This window comes from Gopherus evgoodei, chromosome 2 (genome assembly GCF_007399415.2).
Source record: "Gopherus evgoodei ecotype Sinaloan lineage chromosome 2, rGopEvg1_v1.p, whole genome shotgun sequence".
In the NCBI taxonomy this organism is placed as follows: Eukaryota; Metazoa; Chordata; order Testudines; family Testudinidae; genus Gopherus; species Gopherus evgoodei.
This window is the reverse complement of record NC_044323.1, coordinates 203,709,366-203,733,662: the sequence shown is the minus strand read 5'-3', so window position 1 is coordinate 203,733,662 and position 24,297 is coordinate 203,709,366. Positions and strand designations below refer to the sequence as shown.

General features: G+C 38.4%; 1 protein-coding gene across 1 annotated transcript in view; it reads right to left on the bottom strand.

Moving 5' to 3' along the window:
* Positions 1 to 24,297, bottom strand: part of SPIRE1 (spire type actin nucleation factor 1) — a 195,914-nt gene that overhangs the window by 30,429 nt on the left and 141,188 nt on the right. Inside the window, exons 5-9 of the mRNA XM_030552719.1 lie at positions 18,203 to 18,286; positions 17,554 to 17,718; positions 10,001 to 10,087; positions 9,426 to 9,555; positions 5,730 to 5,771 (exon numbers count right to left, since the gene is read on the bottom strand). Of these exons, the coding sequence (XP_030408579.1) occupies positions 5,730 to 5,771; positions 9,426 to 9,555; positions 10,001 to 10,087; positions 17,554 to 17,718; positions 18,203 to 18,286 (508 nt within the window). The remainder of the gene's footprint in view (positions 1 to 5,729; positions 5,772 to 9,425; positions 9,556 to 10,000; positions 10,088 to 17,553; positions 17,719 to 18,202; positions 18,287 to 24,297) is intronic.

The window sequence follows — 24,297 nt, the reverse complement described above, 5'->3', positions numbered from 1 at the left end:
CTACTCCAAGCCTGTGAATCTGAATACTACACTATTATTATAGCCTCCAGGTTTTCCCGGCCAAGAGTCTTCCATCATAGGCCTCTGAACTTCTCCACTCTTTATTTTTATGTCTTCTAGGGTATTACTAATGGGCCTCTTGAATGGTACAATATCTTCTGGGGCTGAATGGCTTTTTTCCCCTCCTTCCTGACTTTCAAAGGGGACAACATCAGTTGTCTTCCTGATGTTGCCACTGCCCAACACGATTCCAGAAGGTTCTGCCCTCTCACCCCCATCTTGTAGTAGCAGTAGTAGAAAAAACATTCCTGCTGCCTGTGCTGCCTCTTGGGCTGACAAACCTCATGATCACTTGCATACAGTTTCTCGGGAAATCCCCTTAATTGTAGCTAGGGAAATTTTGCACATAATAGCTCATAAGAGCCAGAGAACCAGCAATGGCAGCAAGAACAGGATGGGTATGTGCAACTTCTCTCCCCTCAAAACCCTTCTTGGGAACACAAGACAGTGATCTCACTGCCTGAAGAATGGGGAGTAGGAGAAAGGACCCGTATGTCCATAGCCTTTGGACTTGTGAGTTGGTAGGTAGTGTATGCAGGTGATTTGCATCCTACAAAAACATCCAAGTAAGGGGTGGCATCCAGATCTTGGAAAAGGGGCTCCTAGCGTCAGGGGAAGAGATGTGGAGAACTGTATATTCAGGACATACATTTTACAGGTCAATGTTTCTTTAACATGGAGGTGCCCTCTATTGAGCAAAGTATGGGACATATGAGACATCTATCATTTGTGTTGCCTATCCATACACACAAAACCTAGAAGAATTCTATTTTTAGACAGGAAGCCCACAACTGAAAGAAGTACTTAAAATGTTTAGAAGTGTTTACTGATTTACTACAATACCCTGAAATACAAGTGAAACTTCAGGTGAATCTACTAGAACATAATATATCAAATTTGTTTTGAATAGCTCTTAAATACAACATGTCATCCATCATCCCCCTCTACTCTGAGGAAATCCAAAGAGAAAGATTTTCTGAACACACACACACACACACACACACACACACACACACACACACACACACACACACACACACACACACACACACACCCCAAAAAACCCACACGCATAATTTGCAAAAAAAAGTTTGTGAATAAAAGGGTTGAGTTCAGTTTGCTAGGATTCACGTGGTCAGACTATTAGTTATTTGTGAACATGTGGACAACTGCTGGATAGTTGTGGGAAAACAATGTGAACGCATAAAGTTTCACAGATTTCAGCACAAACAATTTGCCCAAAAATTCTAACAGTGTTGTTTGTTACTCTCTAGTCACATCCATTATTTTCCTGTTTAAAATGTTTCAGTAATCTAATCAGGAATCAGAAACATTGCCATGTGCTGATTAACCACACCGCTCCTAAAAAAAAGATTGAATCATCAAGGTGGACAGCTCACAAATAACCAATAAACTGATACTTATTAGTAATGAATGCCCATGAAGAAAATCAGATTTGGTTTGCAAACAATTAGCTGAAACCAAGAGTGGACTAAATTTATAACAAAAAAATACCCATAAAATATTTGAACCAGTTCTAGATCATACAAATGATTGTGAACATTTCTGAGATGATTCAGCTGCTGCCCAGACAAGCATGTGTATTTAGGGGGTCCTGGAGTGAACATTGTATTACAACAGAAATTAAGTTTTGCCAAACAAATAGAGGCAGCAGCATCCGTTAACTGGGTTGCAAGTCACTGATTCCAAGGTAAATACTAGCTGAAGGATAAATACTTTTGGTTTCTCTTAGATTCTCTTAAGCTATCAAATATTTCAGGCCACGTGGAAACAACAAAAAGCTGTGAGTTTGGTAACTTGACTACATAAGCCATATTTTGTTAATTCCTTTTGTGTTGCTACTTCTATGTCTGTGACTAGTCTCTAAGGTATGTGTGTGTGTGTGTGTGTGTGTGTGTGTGTGTGTGTGTGTGTGTGTGTGTGTGTGTGTGTGTGTGTGTGTGTGTGTGTGTGTGTGTGTGTGTTTGAGAGAGAGAGAGAGCGAAAGACCAAAAAAACTAGGATAAATTGAAATTTGTTTTTATTTACATGTAAGACTACTACTTCTCTTATGAAACAGGGAATTAAGAAGATCACAGATTATATGTTAACTAACCATATGGTGTTTCTGTCCTAAACAGCTTTCATTGACACATGATGGGAACAGAAAACTGGACCTGGTTTCTACTGTAAAATATGTTCCTTTGCCTTAACATTTTTACAGCATGTTAAACTGAAGGCAGAAAAGAAAATGGATTCTCCGGATTAATATAGGTTTGTCCTACATTAGTTACATTGTGAGAATACTGGGAAAAGACTATATGATGAGTAATTGTAGCACAAAGATATGCTCTTCATTATGATAGATGACTTGCACACTTAATTCAGACAAGAAAACTAATTAATCAGTATACTGAAAAAATTATTTTTCTAGGTGTGGGTACCAAGCTCATTACCATGGTAACTAACCTAACAGATTATCTGCCTTTCCTGAGCATTTTCCTGACATTCAAATGATGTGTGATTCTGCTCAACATCTCTGAGATTTGGGCTTATGAAGAACAACCCCTACTGGAGCCTGGGCACGGCAGCTTTGGAAAACAATGAAAGCATTAACTTTGTAGATATGAAAAACAGCAGTTTCTGCAGCAGTTATTTCATTTTTTTGTGTTCGATTTAGAAGACAAAATGGGTTGTATGTTTATGGTCAGATGCTCCTGTCTTTTGAGCCATATTCAACACAGTCGGTCGAGGGAAGCAAAAGTGGCTTTACGCTACCTTTAAGACTGCTGTGACTTACATCCAGCTACCAATGGCTCTATTCTGCCAGCTGGGAATACGAAAGTCTTGTGCACATCATATTTCCCTTAGAAATGTTCCCTGTGCCAATGGCTGAGAAGAGTGGCACATACCAGTCACAGTGGCTCAACACCCTCAAGTTTCCCTAACACAAGGGGAATCCTTCACTACTCGGCTAAGCCAGCTTTACAGCTGCTTTGGAACATGAGAACAGCACAAAGCTGATGTAGCAGGGACAAGAACATTTAGTTTAGCATGAAAAATTGAGAGGAAGGTTCTGCTTTTTAGTGAGAGTTTATATTTTTATGAGATCTCTTCAGCTGGGCAGACAGCAATGAAAACAACCACCAAGAAAAAATGTGAAAATAATAATTACAAAATGGAAGCAAATTAAAGAAAAAATAAAGAAAAAAGCAAAAGTATCAACAAAGCAACAACATTAAACAAAACCATTTGTCTGCTTTTTATTTACATCCCAAACTAAATAATTTTGTATTGTCTGATCTGTTGTCTCACTTCTCCTTGTGAGAACGTTTTCATCACCCCTGAATTTGCTTCCAAACGTCATGTATAGGATCATTCAGACAACAAAGCAGTATGACATCTCTGTGTGAATCACATGAGTGTTAAAGCACATTTAGCAAATGGATAAAGAAAACAGGAAGAGTTCTTCAGTGGTCAGTCAGAAAGATCAAATCCAAGGCATAGTTTAGTATTGTAGGTTGCTATGAAGTAGTTTGTATTTAACAAAGATGTTATGATAATCAATTAATAAAGGCTGGTTAAGCAAAATCATTTTGGATTTAACTAAGTAGGAATATGTCTCAGATCCATGACTGAACAGGAATCCTGAAAAGAGCAAGTTAACTGAAGACAAGAAGAGAATAAGGAAAGAGACACATGTAAAAGAGATAGTGCTGGATATCCTCCCTGTTATGCTGATCAGTAGAGGTACTCTTGCCATGTTCTGTTCTACTCTCCTGCACTATCAGCTCATTCAGCTTTATCTGGAAGTAACAGAAGAGTTGAAAAATAAAAGTTTGACCGCTTACACTAGTATCTGACCTTATGTGCAAGGAATTTCCAGATCTTTTAAAAGGACACAGCGTAGGACCTAACATGAGCACTGGCTAGGGGAACATTTTGCCACCATTAGACATGTTATAATACACCATATTAGATGCTCATTCTAAACTCTGCTGCTGGGATTACCAAATTGTCATGCTTCTTTACATCATGGTAATAAACCATTCAAATATGGTCTTTCTAGATGATAAATAGGAAAACATTGGGCCATATTACCTCCTCCTACTGAAAAACCAATGGGAATGAATTGGAGATATGCGGGTGAAGGAGGAGAACTTTGTGAGAGTCCCAGGTTATTCCTTGTGTATGATGGCAAATGAGGAATAAAGAAGGTTTTGCCTCCCCACAGAATGAGGGGATGGATTTTACTCGGAACCTGCTTGTCTTAGGTATCTACTGGAGGAACAGGATCATTCATGTGTAGGTCCCATAACTGCACCAGCTCTGAGTCATGCCTTCCTAGCTGCATGGTAAAGATAAGATCTGAGTGCAGAGATTCTCCTCAGTGCATAGGTCTCAGGGGCTGATGTGGCACATTGGTATGAGGTAAGAAGGAATCTAAATGGTTGTGAATGAGGGCGTTTGGCTTCACACCTCCGAGCACACTCCTCTGAGAGTGTTCAGGAGTACTGCAGGCACATTGCAGTCTGTTATTGCTTATACCCTTCCTATAAAATAAAAGGCACTAGAGAAATCTAGCCATCTATTAGGTTCTCATCCCAGCTGTAGGCAGAATACTACAGCAGAGATGGGACCCTTCACTACGCAGAAGGTAGTTTTCCTTCTCGGGGGGTCAGTCTCAGCGATAAGTCCTGCATCCTCATTAAAACTTTAAATGTTTCACTACTGATCACTGAGATTTCCTCCTCAAAGAGAGGGAATTCACAGAGAATTAGACAGAAGAACATGGGTACATTCAAAATTAATAAAAAATTCCAAGATGGTGGCCTAGGAGTGAGTTCCCTATGAATTTGTTAGAAGCTTTGCACTCTTCTTTTACATTTTAATGCTGCAAAGCTTATTGGAGCGAGCATGTATAACTAACAAAGACTGCAAGCCTTCCAACATAGCTAAGTCACTTGTTCTTCATACGAGTTCCACAGTGCACTGACAAATGAGATTAAGTTATACACACACACACACACACACACACACACACACACACACACACACACACACACACACACACACACACACACACACACTATAGATATATACATCGGAGTTTCTCTGCGCAATGTGTGTGTACGTGAAATGTTAATTTAAAAAATGTCAATGAATGATTTAACAGTTTTTGAATAATCTCAAGAAATAAAATATTGCAGAAGATGGTCAAGTCAAAAAGTGATGCCCTAGACATTTGAGTTTAACACACTACAGTACTTATATTTATTGGTCAAACCAATACTAAAAGACTAAAAGATTTAGCTTAAAAGTAAAGCTTCAGGGGAAAGGGTTGATTTAGGTAATAATAAAATCAGACTTTAAGGTGAACTAGTGTACCAAGCCCTTTCCTAGGGTTTAGGACTAGCTGTGGACCACCTTATTCTTCACAAAATTCAATTACAGGTGAAATATAGTAGTTCCTCATATGTGTATATCCCTATTTGGTAGCAGAACTACAGATTTAAATAGGAAATCTAGCTGAATCTTTCCTTTCACTGACCATGGCTTAGAAGAATCCCTTCATGTTTTTTTCTTACGTGAGGGTTAAACAAACAAATGGATGGAACAAATTTCACAGTAAACACAATAACCACGTCAGGTGTTAAAGCACCTTTTACCTGACAGGTCAAAACTGTAAGACATGCTAAGTGGCCGCATTGCTGAAAAAGGAAACAAAAACAACAAAAAGAAAACAATTCAGCTATTAGGAAGGCAAAGGGGTAACAAAAAGAAAAGATTAGGTCCACTTAAGATATTTTGGATTCTGATGCCCAGGCTAATAGAAATCCAAAATGCATCTAAAACATGGTTTTTCTTTACTATGGTAACACTGGAGGTGTAAACACTATAATAGCATCACTGGCACTTGCAAATATAGTATGTGTAAAAAGATATTTTAAAAGATAGAGCTGTAGAACACTGGTTTTGGAATACAATAAAACCAGATGCTAACACAAGAGATAAGCATCTTGAAAAACAGAAAGTAAGGTTTTCACTTAAAATAACATTTATGAAAGAAAAACTATAGCTGACAGAGAACAAAATTAAAAAGTACAGAACCACATTTCGGTGAACTGAAACAAAGATTCTTACATTTTTGGAAGCTTAATCTTCCATGATAATAACTAATTAAGAGAGACATTCCAAACAAAATCAACATTTGTTATCTTTATGGGAAAAAAAAAAAATCTGACAGTGTGTGTGGTTGAATCCTATGCCTGGTTCAAAGTTGCCCCTGTTCTGGTTTTCCTCAGTCTTCAAAATGGATCTAGTATCCTGCTGTCTTCTTTTCAGCCCTCTGAACAGTTTGTTCCCATTTGCAGGACAATAAGCAGTCAAAGGTTAATTGGGTCTGGAAAGTTTATTTAACTAATATCCCTGTCTCATATATGTATTTATTATTAAACATTTATAGGTGAATTTTATCACTCATGAAAATGAGAGACATGGCTACAAGCAACTGCTGGGGCACAGCTGTTCATTTCAGCTTGGTCAATGCACCTCATTTCTGACAGCGCCTGGACCAATCCTGAACATAAACTGCCAATTGTGTTAAAATTGGTTCACGTTTCAAAAATATCCAATGTCTAGTAGGGATTAGGATAACGTCAGATTCATTCTTACTTGAGACGACTTTAGCAGGTCAATCCCAACAGTAAGAATAAACACAAGGTGGAAAGGGAACTTACTGGATATGCAAAATATCTTTATCTATTTGCCTGAATGCTGATTTGCCAGCCTGTACAATGTGCAAGCTTGTATGAATGATCCAGCAGCCACACATCCCCTTACGCTATGTGTTTAAAAAAGGTTGCATAGGGATAAGCCTTGTAAATGGGAATCAGTTAAGGTTATGTACAGCAAGTGTCTGACCCAGAACCAAACCTGGGAGAAGAGGTACTTTCCTTTAGAGCAAGAATGGACAATATAACCAGAGGCAACAGCAGTTGCAAAAAGAATGGCTAAATATATTAAAATCTCTGTTAAATTACAGCCAGATTTTAAATCCCCCCCCAATGGCACACCCTTCACTCCTCCTCCTAATGAAATACAGAAGGGAAGAACTGGTTTTCTTCAAGGCTACATTAGCTCTACTTGTTCATACCAGGAAATAAACCCTTTCAACTAAAGGAGATAAACTTTCTATGTTTCTCTTTTTCTTCTATTTTATTCAGACGTCTTATGAGCCTATCAGACACTTACTCATACTGGTCACTCCTCTGCTGCAAATTTCTCTCTGTGTAATTGGTTATTCACAATATGATTACCAAGATTACCATACTCCAAATAAGGTTTCTCTATGCTTTACATAACAGAATAACTCCTGCATATGTATAATATACTCTATGCTTTCATTGATATGCTCCAAAACTTCATTTATTTTCACTGTTGTCAGCTATGTCTATCCAGATGGTTTAAATGTATTATCCACAATCAGTTCCACATCTTTCTCCCATCTGTGTTCTATGTTGGGCTTCCATTTAGATTTAAAATCCTTAAGCCTTATTACCTTACATTTTCACTACACTAAATTACATGCAATACTTATCTATCTGTAAGCCAGGACTATTTATAGCTTTCTGAATGTGGCTGATCTTTTCCCATCTCCAAATCTACCAAAAAGATATAAATTTTGCTCTGAAATTTTTTTGATGTTTCAGACAACAAATCTATTGTGTCAGTTTCAATACGGAAAAAAAAAAACTAATGTACTTCTAACACAAGAAGCAATACTTTTGAATGAGTCCCAAAATATTTTTTTACTTTCTTCAAGCTAATGACAATTAGGTGTTTCCACTAGTGCTCGAGAGAAAATTTTTTTCGTTTACTGTAGTCTGTATAATAAACTCATGAATTCCCCATTCATACCTAAACAAGCTCTAATATTCTATTTTTCGAGCCACATAGCTGAGTGGTGAAAAATCTGACCAGGTTGAAAGAGGACTACCACAAGTTTTAGTCCTGCCTTCAGTGCATGGGACTGGACCTGAAGACCTTTCGTGGTCCCTTCTAGTTCTATGATTCTAAGAGAGTTCCCAAATGGAGAACATATTGTATATTAAAGCTGAATTTTTATATACTTAAGTAAAGAAAAGGAATCCTGTCGAGATTCTGCCGAACTTCCACAGTCTTTCATATAAAAAAAGGGTCTGAGCAGGTAAAAAGAAACCAATAGCTGTGGCAGCCATAAATCAAGTCCACAGGAGGCTCCAGATGGTCTGCAAAACAGTCTTCAGAACACCCTACTGCTAAAAAGCATCCAAGTGCCACACAAACACTCCCTCCAAAATTGGCTGAAATAAGAGTGGTAACAATTTTCCCCTATAGACAATGAATAAATACAACCCACTTGAATTTGGACCATTGCCTTTGAATAAATTCGCCAGGCATAAATATCCTGCCAAGCAGAACAACAGAGAATACAAGTGTATGTTGTTTTTTTGCCTCTTTAGCCACAAGACGTCACTCTTTCTCTGCATAAATCCAGTTAACAAAGCTTCTCTGTGACAATTAAATACTTTACACTTAAAGAAGGAAAATGGAAGTAACAGTTTGGAATATTTGCAACATCTTTTGCTTTAGTTCAATGGTTCTGAGGCATAAAGTGGCAACTTGTGAAAAATGTCACACTTACAGAATTTTACAATAAGCAACTGATTGTTTCATATACACTTCAGAAACAAATTGCTTTGCAATATAGATCGGAATCAGTCACTTACTGAAATATGTATGAACGCTTATAGGGGCTCCATAACTTATACAATGAAGCAAAGAATTACATCCAAAAATGACTGCAATGCTCTCAGCTCAAAAGTTCAGGAAAACTTAAACACAGATAATCCATAAAGGACCATGAGATTAATGGAGCTTAAAGCAGGAAACAAAAGAATAAAATGAATTTAAAAAACATCTCTGTGTAACACTTTATATTGCATATTAGGGAAACAAACCTCCATTCCCGTCCATGAGACGATCTAATGTAACTCCCTCTGCACAATAATCAACATTATGTCACTTAAAATCTCCTAATTATGACATCAGAAACCTGACACAATCAGTCTAAATCACACATCTTTTATTTTTAAAACAAGAAGATGATAATTTCAAGGTACTAAATTCTATTCCTGAAGTTACAAGAAAGGGTGCATAGCACTAACAGAGCCTGCAGGCTCTATCCTCTTTTGAAAAGGGAAGGGTTATTTTATTCTCCATTTTAATTGAGCTCAGTGCAGACATTGCCAATATCCTTATGTGGGGCAGTTTTGTGCAAGTACTGCTGCTCAAAACTAGTCTAAGCAAAAGCAAGTACTCACCTAGCCTGCTACGCCTGATCTCATCGGGTGAGACAGGGCGCAGCTTTCTTTCTGCCTTGATTTCCTCCAGTATCCTTTCATGGAGGCTGCGTGGCCGTGGTGGGGTTGGTTTCAGTTTTCTTGCAGAGGCCTTGGTTATAAAAAGAATGAATATTCATTCTAAGCATTATTCCTGGAAAGTGATTTCACAAGGATTCTTTAAAATAGCAGATTATTCTGAAGTGATTTTACTTTCATTCACTTACAAACACAGTTGAGTACATTCCTCACAGAGATTTTTTTAACAAGAACATTGGAAGTATAATTTTATAAGCAGATAAGACCAACGCAGATTCACAAAGGTATTGGATAACTGCTAAAGAGAAGTGTTAAGGTTTCAGGATTTTACAATGATCTTCCTACACAGACCAGAAACATTAAACTGCTCTTATGTGAAACACACAAGAATAAATGCACAGCATACAAACAATAGATATAATCTGTATTACTACAGCATTTTAAAAGAAAACACTAAAACACAAACACATTGAAAAAAGCCAGCCTTTCACTGTGAAAAAACATATTGGATTACATACAGGATTTAATGGGGGCCGTGATCGGATGAAATCCAGGATTTTTTCATGGGCACTCTTTTTTAATCTAGGTGGAATATCCCCATTGACCTGAAAGAAAGAAAATGAAATGAGTATTTTTATACTTTCTATTCACATTTTTGCAGTGTAATGAGATCATAATATCCTGAGGAAACCTGTAGAGTTTCACCCTTACAATTAAATATATCCTAAAACTGTCATCAGTCTCAAAGAGAGGAATAATTTGTATGCAATACATAGGCAAGAAATGCTGCAGATAAGAGCATTTTGGTTTTACAAATGGAAAATGAGTGCAGATGTACAGATGGAGAATAAGTGCAAGCGCAATAATATTAATTAATAAAATTTAGGATTAATCTTTGATGCAATCAGACATCAGAGCTTCCAGTATGTTTGTGGGAGAACACTGGGTTCGTTACTAGGGAAATTTGTCAATACCGCTCTTTGGAGGACAGTGTGCCAACAGGCCTCAAATGAACAAGTGCTAGAGCCGCAGCTAGGAAAGCAACTCAGGAGCCTGGCAAAACCATTAACTCTTATACTGCCTCTAATATTCTTCTTTCAGGGAAGGCTACTAAGAGGGTCATAATGAGGCAACTTGGGCATTATTGAAGGGCCTGAGATTTCCTTGACCTCTTTTCAGCCTTGTTTCAGACCAGGTACAAGCGCACACACTGTGCTAGTCCCATTGACTGATGATCTGCTTCTGGCAATGGAGAAAGATCAACTGTCCATTCTCATTCTTTCAGATCTAGCAACTGCTATCAACCACAACGCCCATGTCAGCACACCCTGCCAGGAGTAGATGGTGCTACTATGGAGTGGCTGCGTTCTGAATTTCCTGGCCTTAGGTCACCTTACAAAGGTTATCAATTTACTCAAGCTTTAAAAATATTTTGAAGTGTAAATGGAGCTTGGAAGAGAACTACAGAGTTTGATAGCATATCTAAAATTAATACTTAGTAAAACTAAGCCAGCAAAAAGTATATCCTGCAAAAAGAAAAGGAAAAAAGAGAAATATCTCTGTGTATGTAAGTGTTTTTCTTGTCTTCAGAGCTACAATATAATTTCTTTCAGATGTCTCAATTTGGAGATAAGGAGAAACATATACTACGCATTGCAGAGAAAAACTCTCAGTAATATATTGTAGATACAGAATATACAATAAAGCAGCTGCTCTCATGCAAGTTGCAACTCGCAGAGCGTGCTCCAGCAAAAGATTGAAGCAGATTGGCGGGTGGGAGGGACTCAATGGCCAGTCTGAGGCAAATGAATGCAGCAGTGACCTTTTTCTGACTGCATTCTGTGGCTATTCCATGAATTTCTCTGCTTTACCTATGTCACTCCATGAAGTTCCTAAAAAACAAACAAACAAATATATAAAATTCCATGATTTTCATAAGGCCTGATTTATTAGTCAGCCAGAACACAGTATTCAGAGAAATGGGCTAAAATAACAGACGGACTACATGGTGCGTGTATCATATTGAAACTAAGATTCTCCCATTCCTGGGCCAAGAGAGAGGCAGACAGCCTCTGCAGCAGTCTCTCAATATCTCTTCGTAAGAGACTCATTGCCAGCTGCTGCTGCCTGCTCATCCCCTCCTTCCTTTAAAAACTGATAGTTCAGGGTCATTAACAGTTTAGGGTCTCTTTGTTCCTTGTTCAGACATGGAGAAAAAGTCTGATCGCTTGGCTACAGCCAGGCAGGGGAACATTTCCCAGTTAATAGTTCCTCCACCATTCCTTTAAACACCCTTGGTATTTTCACTGGTGTATCTTTTCTCTATTGTAGTTCGATTTCCTGTTTGATTCCTCCCAATAGCTTCCTTTGATTTAATTTTCTGCAATCAGGCAGAATATCAAGAAGGTAAACTAAGGTGCATATATTATTGATAGAAACACAGAACTCTCCGACATCCTCCATACTCACCAAAAACATTAAAGAAGAAAATATTTCAATTACATGGTTTTTACTGACATTTTATGATGGGGAGAATATTTTTTAAAGCAATTATGTTTTCCTCCTCCTTTTTAGAAGAATTGATAGAGTTCATAGGCCTGCATAGTTCACACGATTGGTAGTGAGACATGAAGTCTTCTTCCTCCAGGTCACTGGTTAAAGCATTGTCAAAGTTAGTAGTGACTGAAAGTTGTTAACATTTGACAGCTGTTTGGTGAGCTGGTGATCTCAGTCCAGTCCCAACGGGACAGTTGTCTACCTCATAATATAAAATAAATAATAAACAACTTTGCAGCTCTATAGTACTTTTGACCTGAGGATCTCAAAGTGCTTTACTCCCTGAATTAACCTTCATATCACCCCTATACAATCAATAAGTACATCGCTACCTCGATATAACGCCACCCGATATAACATGAATTTGGATATAACGCGGTAAAGCAGTGCTCCAGGGGGGCGGGGCTGTGCACTCCGGTGGATCAAAGCAAGTTCAATGTAACACGGTTTCACCTATAACGCGGTAAGATTTTTGGCTCCCAAGGACAGCGTTATATTGAGGTAGAGGTGTATTTGAATCCCTATTTAACTACTGGGAAAGCTGAAGCACCTAATTTGCCCAACTGATTCCCACAAGGTCACAAAGGAAGTGTATGGCAGAGTAACTGGTATTATCAACAGCCTCAGTAGAAATTCCAAGGACTTATGGTCAAAGCTGAGACTCTGCGCACTATGGAAAAGCTTTCATCGCCACTGTAAATGCTGTATTTTTTTCTGTAGTCTAACTTCCGTTTCCAAAATGGACACTCTTTCACAAGCATTATTTATTAAAAAGTGATTACAGGAACTGGTGGCTATGCATGCCCTTACAGAAATAAAAGTCTTGCCTATGGATTAAATAGATTAGGTCGGATATGCGCAGTATGAGCATATCTGTGCCACTGAGCCAGGCACAGAAAAAAAGTGATTCTGCTCAGATACCAGACTGGAATCAACCACATACTGACATTTAACCAAACTATCTCAAAGCACTGTCAAAAATATTCCAAATGTTTCTTTTGTAAAAATCAAAATGAAAGAAAAATGCTTACATTTAAAATTCTGAAGAATTTTGTACAAGAGTACATTAAAACTAGTAACATTACCGATTAGAAATGTACCAGAAATGTAAATAACCACATAGCAAAAGCACAGTGAGAAGAAAACACAGTCAAGAAGGCTTCCCACATTTGCTTTCAGCCCACCGCTTTCACATTCAAAAAACAAACATCATTTGCAGATAAACAGGTTGGCTGCAAATGGCAAGTCTAATTTTGAATGATTATGATATTAAATATCTTGTATTTATAACATGCCTTTGATCCCATGTGATTGAAAAGCACATTACAAATGACATTCAAAAGAATTGCTCTCCTCACCACTGAAATACCATATCAAGCAACACTTGAGAAAAAGCAAAGTAGAACAATGTATCCAACTGACAATGCAGTAATCAATTGATACTATGTTTTGTATGATCTGGAAAATTTCAGCTAAAATGAAATTGACCACAGGTAAGGTATGCTACATCATTTCTAAAACAGCCATTCTAGCACTCACATAAAAACATATGCACCATGAGAAATACCTACTGTGAAATGCTATACACAAATACTAAAGTAAAGTACAAGTGCACTGGACAGAGAGCTCTGAAAAGTTTACATTTCATCATCTTCTCCTTGTTACTTGCATTATTAATGCAGTATATTCTTTCTGTAAATACAATTAAGCCACAAGATTGTATACATATTTTTGGTCTGTATGCATTATAGGTGACTCAGGCATCAATAAGTATAGTTAAGACTGCCTGAAACTTTCCATTGTAAGACTCCATATTCAGACTCCCATTGTGCATATGCATTATGATAGTATGTGATCATGTAGTTAAAGACTATTTTTTTCCCCACAGGACCCCTGCTCTCTGAGTACATAAGGAGGACAGTGCTCTGGAGAGGATTCAGGATTGTACTGTGAAGGCGGCTGTTGTCTCTGTGCTGCCCCATTTACTAAGGTGGTCAGATGTGTGGTAAAGGAGGCAGGAACTGCAGGAAAAGAATGATTTCACAGTTAAGGCAATTGAATGCCACAAAAGAGACCTGCATTCTCTCTCTCCCTTTGTTTGCCACAGAGTTCCTATGTGATGCTGGACAAGACACATAAACCAAAGTTTTCACAGGTAGCTATTAATTGCATGTTCCTTATTTTCTAGGTGTCCTGCTGGAGACACCCGAACTCTGATTTGCAGAAGTGCTGAGCAGTCACAGCTGCAATTCAGGTCACTGGGAGTTCTGCTCTGAACATATAAAGTGCTATCAAACGCTAAGTACTATGAAAAACCAGGTCCTAGTCTTCTCATACTGGGCACCCAAAATTAATTGACATGTTTGATAAATTTGACTTTAATCTGCATGCCTCAATTCTCAATGTATAAAATGGGGATAATACAAACACCTCACCTCTCAGGGTATTATGATAATAAATTAATTCATTCAGAATTAATGCTCATATTTTAAAGGTATTTAGGCATTGCTCAGCTCAGCATTGCAAGGTCTAAATGATTTAGACTGGCTAAGTCCCATTTTCAAAAGTGATTTTGGAGCCTAACTCTATTGACTTCTCACTGTTTAAATTCACTTGAAACACAATTTCACCATGTGTATGTTTTGACTGATAGGAAGAAAAATAATCTCGTTTCCCCTCATTGCTTTTCAATTCAGATTTGGGACTCTTGTTTTTGCTTCACCATCTAGAAGGACATAACAGCTTTCTCCATTGGGAATATATATATATTTAGCTATGACCCATGACAGACAGCTAAAATATGCTGTACTCGGGAGAGCAAACTGAACTTGTAAGGATCTGTGAACCCTTCAAGCTTCAGTAAATTTCATTTCCTATCAGACTGCATCCATATTATTATACAATTTTCTGCACAGAAACTCTTTGAGCATGCTCAGCAACAAAACACAAACTACGAGGTGGAAACATTATAATAAGAAACTAGTTATTTTTCTAGCATGGAGGTACGAGCAAGTTGTAGTCAGACAAAGCTAGCAACAGTGTCAGAGACAGTGCCATAGATTTTGTACCTGCAGCAGATTCTAATCTTAATTCACTTTTATGCCCATATGACCAAAAGTGGCTTTAGACAACTTGCCTAGTATTTTTCACATATAAGAGGAGCAGGACAGACATGGATGCCTGCAGGCATATAGTACATAGCTAGCATCTGGATGTCAGAAAGAGCAGCTGTGCCTTCAACACCAACCACATGAAGAAAATCTTTTGAGAAGAGATAGACGCTAACTTGACAGAGGTCAAATTAGAGGCTATGTTGGCAAAAGGTGAACTAGAATATTGCCCAGGGCTCCTAGTCAAACAAAATTTCTGTACTGAATCCATGTATTGTGTCAAAAGTAAAGGGCCTCCAGGTTTGTTTTTCCTTTGCTCTGTGATTGATATTTAAAATAACACAGCTCTCCGAACCTTAGCTATAAGATAGATAGCATTACTACCTAGCTATGTACTTATTTTGCCCTCATCACCATAGTGTCTCAACAGCAGCATCAATTGCAGGAAAGCTGCTGAGGAGCATATGTCACCTGCTCCCCCTAGAGAAATGCGGTGACTATCTTTGCTTTGTTTTCCTTTTTAGAAGTCAGGACACTCAGCCTGGGCCCCTCAGACCTCTCAGGGAGCTAGGAACCTCAACTAGCCCCCTTTACAGAAACTATTTAACTTTTGCCTTGAGGGGTGAGCGCAGACCGCTTCGTGGGCTGCAGGATTATTTTGTTGGCCTTTTTCATTCAGACTGCTTTTTGCCTGCAGAAGGGGGGAATCCCCCATAAGACTACACAGAGCTACACCCTGAACTCCAAACTGGCTCTGCAGCGATGTCCATATCGAAGGAAGGACGTCTGGGATGAGAGAGGTGCCCACTCAAAGATACAACCTATGACCTATATCTGTCACATTCACATGATAGTAGAGCACAACCAGTCACATCAGGAATAACTCTCTATTTCCCTATCTGTAAAATAAGGCTAACAACACACTTTGCCTAGCTCACAGGAGAGCTGTGCGGACTGATGAGGTAATGTTTACATATCACTTTGAAACACATGAAGCACCATATAAGTGCTTAGAGTGATTATTATGGAACGTCTATTGGTTCATCAATAGTTTCCAGACTACCATTCATAATCACAATGACTTCTTGAGAGAGGAAGAGGGTGTGGGGCTACATTCTATTATAAGGAGTGGATATTTCCATTCTATTCTATGTGCCAATCTATTGGGGGGTGGGATAGGGGCAAGAAAGAACCAGAAGCCATCCAAGCTCAGTGAAAAATTCTGTGATTCTAGAGCAAGGCACAAGGTGTATCAACAACAGAGCTTGTTAAAAACCTTCCATCAAAATATTTTTGGGTGGGCAAATAGCTTTTTCAACACAACGAAAATCTGGTGAGTTTTTGTCAAGAAACGTAAAATCCTATGGAAACCCCCACCCACCCGTGCAATCAGTAGGCAAAAACAAATCAGGAATACTCAGGGCAGTTCTCAGTGCTGAGAGCATTGACACTATTCAAATCCATGCAACTACACAGGGATTTCTGAATGTGCTCATCACTGTTAAGAAATCTTCAGTCCTTGGTATCCATTATTAACTGCATTAAAAAAACCATGTTATGAAGCAGGTGCAACAGAAGGTCTGGGAGACTCCAGGACATACTAAGGAATAGGTGATCCTAATACAGAAAGTGCATCTTCCTGACAGTCACTCCTAAGTTGTACATGAGCGTCTGGAAAGTAATTCACTGATATTTGAAAGCTTGCCTCGATGTCTCAACTTGTTCTCTTGACTCCAAAGGAACACTGCATTGTGCTGAAACAGTCATGCCCAAATCAGAACTTGTGAGCCTTTAAGAAAGCTGAAGACTTCAAGGGAAGGTACTGATTTCAATAAGGTATAATTCCTGAGCTTTAGATTGGACTGTCCTACTTCAATAATTTAAGTGCCTATGATGAAGTTTGCAGATACTTTAGGCTTCTCTCTTTTATGACAGTATGAGATGCCATTCTCATGCATTTCATACCTGGAAAAGTATCATGGCCAAGCAGCTCTGATGTAACATATATCTTTACAAAATTATGTCATGATCTGTCAATAATATACTCCACAGTATGAAGAGCCAACAAAAAATTCATACTGACTGGGAAGTACGGCAAGACTGTTAACTTGAATGTTAGTGTTACTAGCAAGTCAACACAAAATCCATTTGTTCAAGCATATCAAATGTAGGTTTCCTGTCTCCTGAAATATTTTAGTCCTTGCCACCTAAAAGCAAGATGCACAACATTTTGATGGATCCATTTTTTCTTAATTAATATTCAAAATTCAGGAAACAGTAAAAACAATGTAAGAATAGCTAACAACATGACTGAAGTAACAATTCTGAGTTTCTTTGAAAAACAAAGTGAAAGTAATGGTGATTGGTGACTGTATAGATTTATCACAATGGTATTCTTAACTCACCATAACCTTCCTTAAGGTATAGCGTTTGGATCTAATGTCATCCATTAGCATTTCATAGGGCGTAAGCTGATATTCTATTGGAAGTGGGTTATACTGACGCTCTTGAACCTTCTTAAGTTTAACACCATCCCGCAAATCTCGCATCACCTGTACCCAAAAGCGGGCCTGAAGAGCCAAAGGAGACAAATTGGGTTTCAGAACACTTATTATACACTCATTATTACTGAGTACCAATGTGGTTAAGACAAAAACAGCTGACTCGTCACATCAGAGCACCTTTGAATCAACTAAATAAGACTAAATTTATTTTTTTACAACAATGAAGTAGGTAGGTAGTACAGTGGGTTTGAAAACCTGGCTCAAAACCCATCTTGAACTAGAAAACAAATCTGGTGGATTATTCTAGTCACTAACAGAAATCCCAAAATCACAATGTAATTCAGTAAATCACTGATGGCAGTGTTGGATTTCATTTGTTTTCCACTTTTTCTATGAGTTATTACTAATTCATACTACAGAAACAAAAAAAAACCTTAAATACTGTTTTTTACAGAAAGCAGGTGACAGTAAACAAGCAGCTTAAGAACATTAGATTTTTTTCATCAAAATATAACCTGTTGAAAACAATGGTATATAACTACAGCCTTACCCAGTCAGCATTTTTCAACTCATCAAGGTCTGTGCTGGATTCATCACTCCCTTCTTTGTCCATTTCCTGAATCTTCTTCAGATTCTATCAATTAAAAGCAATATAGTACATAAGCTGTATAAGAACATAAAACTGTATCGAAATAAAGTAGAAAAGGTTTAATAGAATATGGTTTCTTCTGCGTCTATTCATCTTTCAAAATTTACATGCTGGATATTCCAAGGAATGTTTTCAGAACACGCACAGCAGATTAGAAATTAGACTTCCAAAATTGTTAATGAAAGGTGCCCTTCTATATATAAAAATGGATTCATAAATGCTTGAGAGGATGTGAAAGAATAGGACTTTTCTGCACATATCATGGGAATAACATAAGAAAATAGTATTTGGGAAGAAAACAAATAGAAATTTCAAGATCGCACAGTGACGATATTAGGTTACAGCCCAAAGTTGGTTATCGACCTGAAGAAGGACACATTGATATCACAATTACACCTCTACCCCAATATAACGCCTTGGGAGCCAAAAAAAATCTTACCACGTTATAGGTGAAACCTCATTATATCGAACTCGTTTTAATTCGCCAGAGCGAGCAGGCCCGCCCCCCCGGAGCACTGCTTTACTGCGTTATATCTGAATTTGTGTTATATCGGGTCGCGTTATATCAGGGTAGAGGTGTAGTACTAGCAATCAGATACGTGATAGCTTGTTTTTGGAAATGGACAGATTTCCCCAGTATTAGTAGTATGGAGAAACCAAGCCTAGGAACTCTTTTCAATGGAAAAAATGAGAGTTTTATATAAAGCACTGTGGCAGGGTGCTTACCCTGCTCCTGCCCTGAAGGACTTAAAACAGCTCTGGGGGAAGGTTGTGGCTGGGAGCTACTAAGGTGAGCTGATTGGGAAGTAGCTGCAGCTGGGCCACGCCCCAATCAGGCCACAGCTGGCCTGTATAAAGAGGCTGGGAGCCAGGAGCTCAGAACTCTCTCTCTAGCTATAGAGGGAGATGGGCCTGGCTGCAGGGAACTGGACATAAGGTACCTGAGTGAAGCAGGGCTGGGGAAAGGCAGAGGAGCTGGGGAGTTCTAGCCTGGAAAGCCCCAGACTGTGGCGTAGCATTGGGCTAATAGGTACTGGGGGTTGCAGAAGGCAGCCCAGGGGTAGGCCAAGGCAGCAGGTCCAAACCCTCCTTGCCAGTGATGAGTAGGCTAATACTGCAGTCTGCTCCAGGGCGTGGGGCTAGATAATGACTGACAGTAGCCATATACTGAAGCAAGGTGGGGATAGAAGGTGAGGGTTCCCCAGAGAGGGGAGACCCTGAGAGGGGGAGGGATAGCTCAGTGGTTTGAGCATTGGCCTGCTAAACCCAGGGTTGTGAGCTCAATCCTTGAGGGGGCCATCCAGGGGATCTGGAGCAGCAAAAATCAATACTTGGTCCTGCTAGTGAAGGCAGGGGTCTGGACTCAATGACCTTTCAAGCTCCCTTCCAGTTCTAGGAGATAGGTATATCTCCAATTATTTATTTTTTATTTAAAAGGGGTTACTACCAGGGGGCAGCACCCTATGTAAAAGGGCACTGTCCAGGGAGGGACATGGGGGCCAGAGGACAGGCAGATTACCGGCCTGCAGAGGGCACTCCAGAGCTGAATCGAGCTAATTCCTGGAAGATACCAGCAGGAGGCGCCACAGGGGTGAGTCTGCTCATCTACAAGCAGACTAAAATATATGGTTTTAGGGATTTGAAAAAAATAAATGCACAGATAATGATAAGAACTTGACCAACCACAAAGGGATCTTTTAAAGATAACAAATACAGGTTATTAATAAGATTTCTTAATACTTTTGTGGAAAGTTCATATGTTAATAATGACAAAATAAAAAGTTTAAAAAAGAAAATGTTCCTCCTCAATGTAGGTGAAGCTTACTTAATAAAGAGCCAAATTTTCAGACTTTGACTAGAATAAGAACAGTGACTGAATGCTACAGTAGATCATAGAATGGGTTTATTGGACCACCTAACATTAAAACAAACAAAAATGTGTAATTCAAAACTTAAATAAATGGACTCTTTGCACTTATGGAAATAGTCTCATATATTCACATCATACATAAAAATCACATTTATATCGAATACAACTTTTTGCTTGTAAACTGAATGTCTTTGAAATGTAATCATGGAGACACAAGCATGGAAACTCACTATGCCATGTTTGTAGATAGTTTCAGAATAGAACTGCACTTTAACAAGGTCTTATTTACATTTTTCCAATTGTTTATTCATGCATTTTCATGAAACATAACTGTCTCCAAACTTTTGTTCACTAAACCTTTTGAGTTTATGTTAGGAGATTAAATCAGTAGGTTACAGATCTGGAAACATTTAAATTATTTATGTATGTAGCACAGAAATATTTGTCCTCCTTCTGAGCTGGCAATGTAATTAAGCCAACATAATACTCGGGTGCTCCCTATAATGGAAGCGATCTTTTTTTTTTTTTTAACAACATTTATAAAAAGATGTTTAAAAATATAATTTTCCGTTTATTATACATTACTCTGAAACTGCTACAGTTTAAAACTTTGCTCTAAGCCTTAAGAGACTCTTTCAGTGAAGCAGTGCAGGTAGCTATTAAAATTGATTTCAGAGATCCTACATGACAGACAGCCATCTCATAGGAGCCCTTGGAATTTTTAAAAATTATTTTGCTACAGAGGATTTGGGAGAGAGTACAGGATAGCAAATGCTTACTACTACCTTTAACGTGACACAACAGCGGACTTACTTTTACATCCAAGTTCTTAGCACCATTATTGGCCTTTTTTAAAATTACATATATTATAGGCAGGCTCTTGATCATACAACTTATATGACACAAAATCTAATGGCCAAGTCCTGAAAATCTGGGGTAAGTACAGGGCAGGGGAGGGTTTGGGTAGAAGATAAAATTTAGAAGATATTAAGGTACTTCTAGTTGTTCTGACAACTCTGATTTCACTCAGTGATCTCATTCATTGGTTCAAATTCAGCTTGCCTCATTCACGGACATTGACTATACCCTAAGACTTTCCAAAGGCATTTGTTTCCTTTTTAGTTACAACACGTTCTTGCGAAGAATGACATTTCTTTTCTTTTCTTTTCTTTTTAACACAGATTTTATCAGTGGGACCCAGCCAGTGCCATTCAAAATAGCTTGTGATTTAAGGACACGAGAGTTAGATACTGCTAACTGTATAACCAACAATTTCTGAAATGATTTATTTTTTTAAAATGACCTCAGACCAGAGTGTAAGTTTTTAGCCTGTAAATAAGCTCTGGTGTGGGCTGAGTATGGCAGTTAACAACAGAGTCTTAGCTACTGAGTAATAATTTTAATGGTATAAAATAAAAACTACTGCACAGGAAAATATCCTGACAAATTTAAAGCTTCAAGAAATCCTCCAAGAATAGGCATAATTTTAATGCAATAGTTCTAAGAAAAAGGATTGTGGTTTTGACTCGCCTAATTAGAGACATATGTAAGCAAACATTTAACTATTATACTCTCCCCACTACTCCACATCCAAATAGTTCTTCTAGTTCAATGTATTCCAGGTGTAGCTAAAAGTATGTCCTTTCTTCTCCTCTCTCAGAATGTCTCTAAAGGTAGAGACTACAATTAAAGACCCATGGCATGGCCACAACTGGCCTGGGTCAGCTGACTTGGGATTGCAGGGTCAGGCTGCAGGGTGTAAAACTGCAGTGCAGACATTCAGGCTCATGCTGGAGTCCGGGCTCTGACACTGAGCGAGTGGGAAGGGTCTCATAGACCAGGCTCCAGCCCCCTGTTCCCAAATATCTACACTACAATTTTTAGCCTCACTGCCCAAGCCCGAATCAATTGACCCAGGCTCTGAGACTTGGTGCCACAGGTTTTTTATTGCAGTGCATATGTACCCTAATAGACTGGCAGTGTGTGTTTGAAACATCCCAGGTGTTAGCAGGTGTTGGTCCTAGTAAAAAAAGGTTAGATTCTTCTGACTCACTGAAACAATTTTACCCTGTCTGGTCACAAAGCAAGGTTGGATTGGATCTCTAGAAAGAGGAGCTGGGCTGAGCAGTCCTGGAATAAGACCTATACAAGCAGCCAATCCTCATGTAAAAGTTTGAGCTGAACTCTACCATCTTATTCTTAAATTTATTTGTAAATAAGGCCACATCCCAGGATTCCACATATCATGTGGACTTGGTTTTAGAGAAGCTTACTCAGAGAATCTATGAGGATCTTTGAAATCTTGACACATGCATTCTGAGTACTGTCCATTATAGGTGAATTAACAAGTTTCCATCCACTGCATTATAAAACAGAAGAGAAACAGCCTTAATAAAAACAAAGTTCAAGCATCAGTCCTGGCAGGGTTAAAGAAAATATGACAACAGAACATATTTAAATTACCTCAGTTTCACCACTTCTGGGTCCTAGCTTAGAATCAGAGAAATTTAGAGCTGGAAGGGACCTCAAGAAGTCACCAAATCCAGCCCTTGAGGCACAACCACTTAAACCTTGACCATCCCTGGCAGGTGTTTGTCCAACCTGTTTTTATAAACCTCCACAAAGTCCTTTGGAAGCCCGTTTTAAGCTTAATTATTTTTCTAGCTAGAAAGATTTTCTTAATATCTAACTAAATCTCCCTTGTTGCAAATCAAGCCCATTATTTCTTGTTCTATCTCCAGTGAATACTGATAACAAATGACCACAATCCTTATCAGATCTTTCCTCAGTCTTCTTTTCTCAAAACTAAGCCTGCCCAATTTTATTAACTTTTCCTCACAGATCAGGCTTTCTAAACCTATCATTTTTGTTGCTCTTCTCTGGACACTCTGAGTTATCCACATCTTTCCTAAAGTGTGGTGTCCAGAATTAGACACAGCACTCCAGCTGAGGACTCATCAGTGCCAAGCAGAGTGGGACAATTACCTCTTGAGTCTTACATACAAATATTCCTGTTAACACATCTCAGAATACTACTCTTTTTCACAACTGCAACACATTGTTGACTCATGTTCAATTTGTGATCCACTGTAACCTCCAGATTCCTTTCAGCAGTACTACCATCTCGCCATTTATTCCCCATTTTGTAGTTGTACTTATCTTTTTTTTTCTAAGTGTAGTACTTTGCACTTGTCTTTATTAGATTTTTCCTTCTTGATTTCAGACCAATTTTTCAACGTTCTCTTGAATTCTAATCCTGTCCTCCAAAGTGGGTGTAACCCTCCCATCTTAAAGTTATCTGCAAATTATATACGAATACACTCCACTCCATTATCCAGGTCATTAATGAAAATATTGAAATGCACTGGATCTAGGACAGACCCCAGTCGGGCACCACCAGATATATCCTCCCAGTTTGATGGCAAATCATGATAACTACCTTGTCCATATGAGGCCTGCTAAATTCTGTTTAAACTTGCATGAAGTCATAATCCCCAAGAGAAAGAGCATGCAGTAGCTTCTCATTCTACACTGTATTTAAGGTAATCCGAGAGAGAGAGAGAGAAAGAGAGAGTGTGTGTGTGTGTGTAAATGATATATATAACCAATATTGTCTTGTTTCACTGAAAAAATCTGCTAACATACTTTTTAAAACATTAATTCATGTGCAGAGCCACATTAAAAATACCATAAGACAATCTTTCATAAATTGTTTTCTTTGAATTAAATTTATTAGGCTTAAGTTAGTACCTGAAAGGATTAACAAAGATAGGTAAAACAGTGTGCTACTTCAATAACACTTCCTTTACCTCTGTGTTTGAATACTGTTCAAATTACACAGCAAATAAACATAGCAGTCTGAACCTACTTTCTAGTGAATGTCTGTAGGCATCCTTAAACAACCACACAATGCAGTGACAGCTTAGCATTATCTCCATTGGAGCTTTATAGACAACTGAGAAAAATGTGTCTATGGAAACTTGCACATGCTCTGCAACTATCAGTGATATCAGTCTGTTACTTTAAAAACCAAGAAGTCCTTTCTCCAAATGAGGAAATATTACAGAAAAGTCTCATTTAAATTCATTTCTGCATTTATATCAGTATTGAAGTCGAAGTATTCATC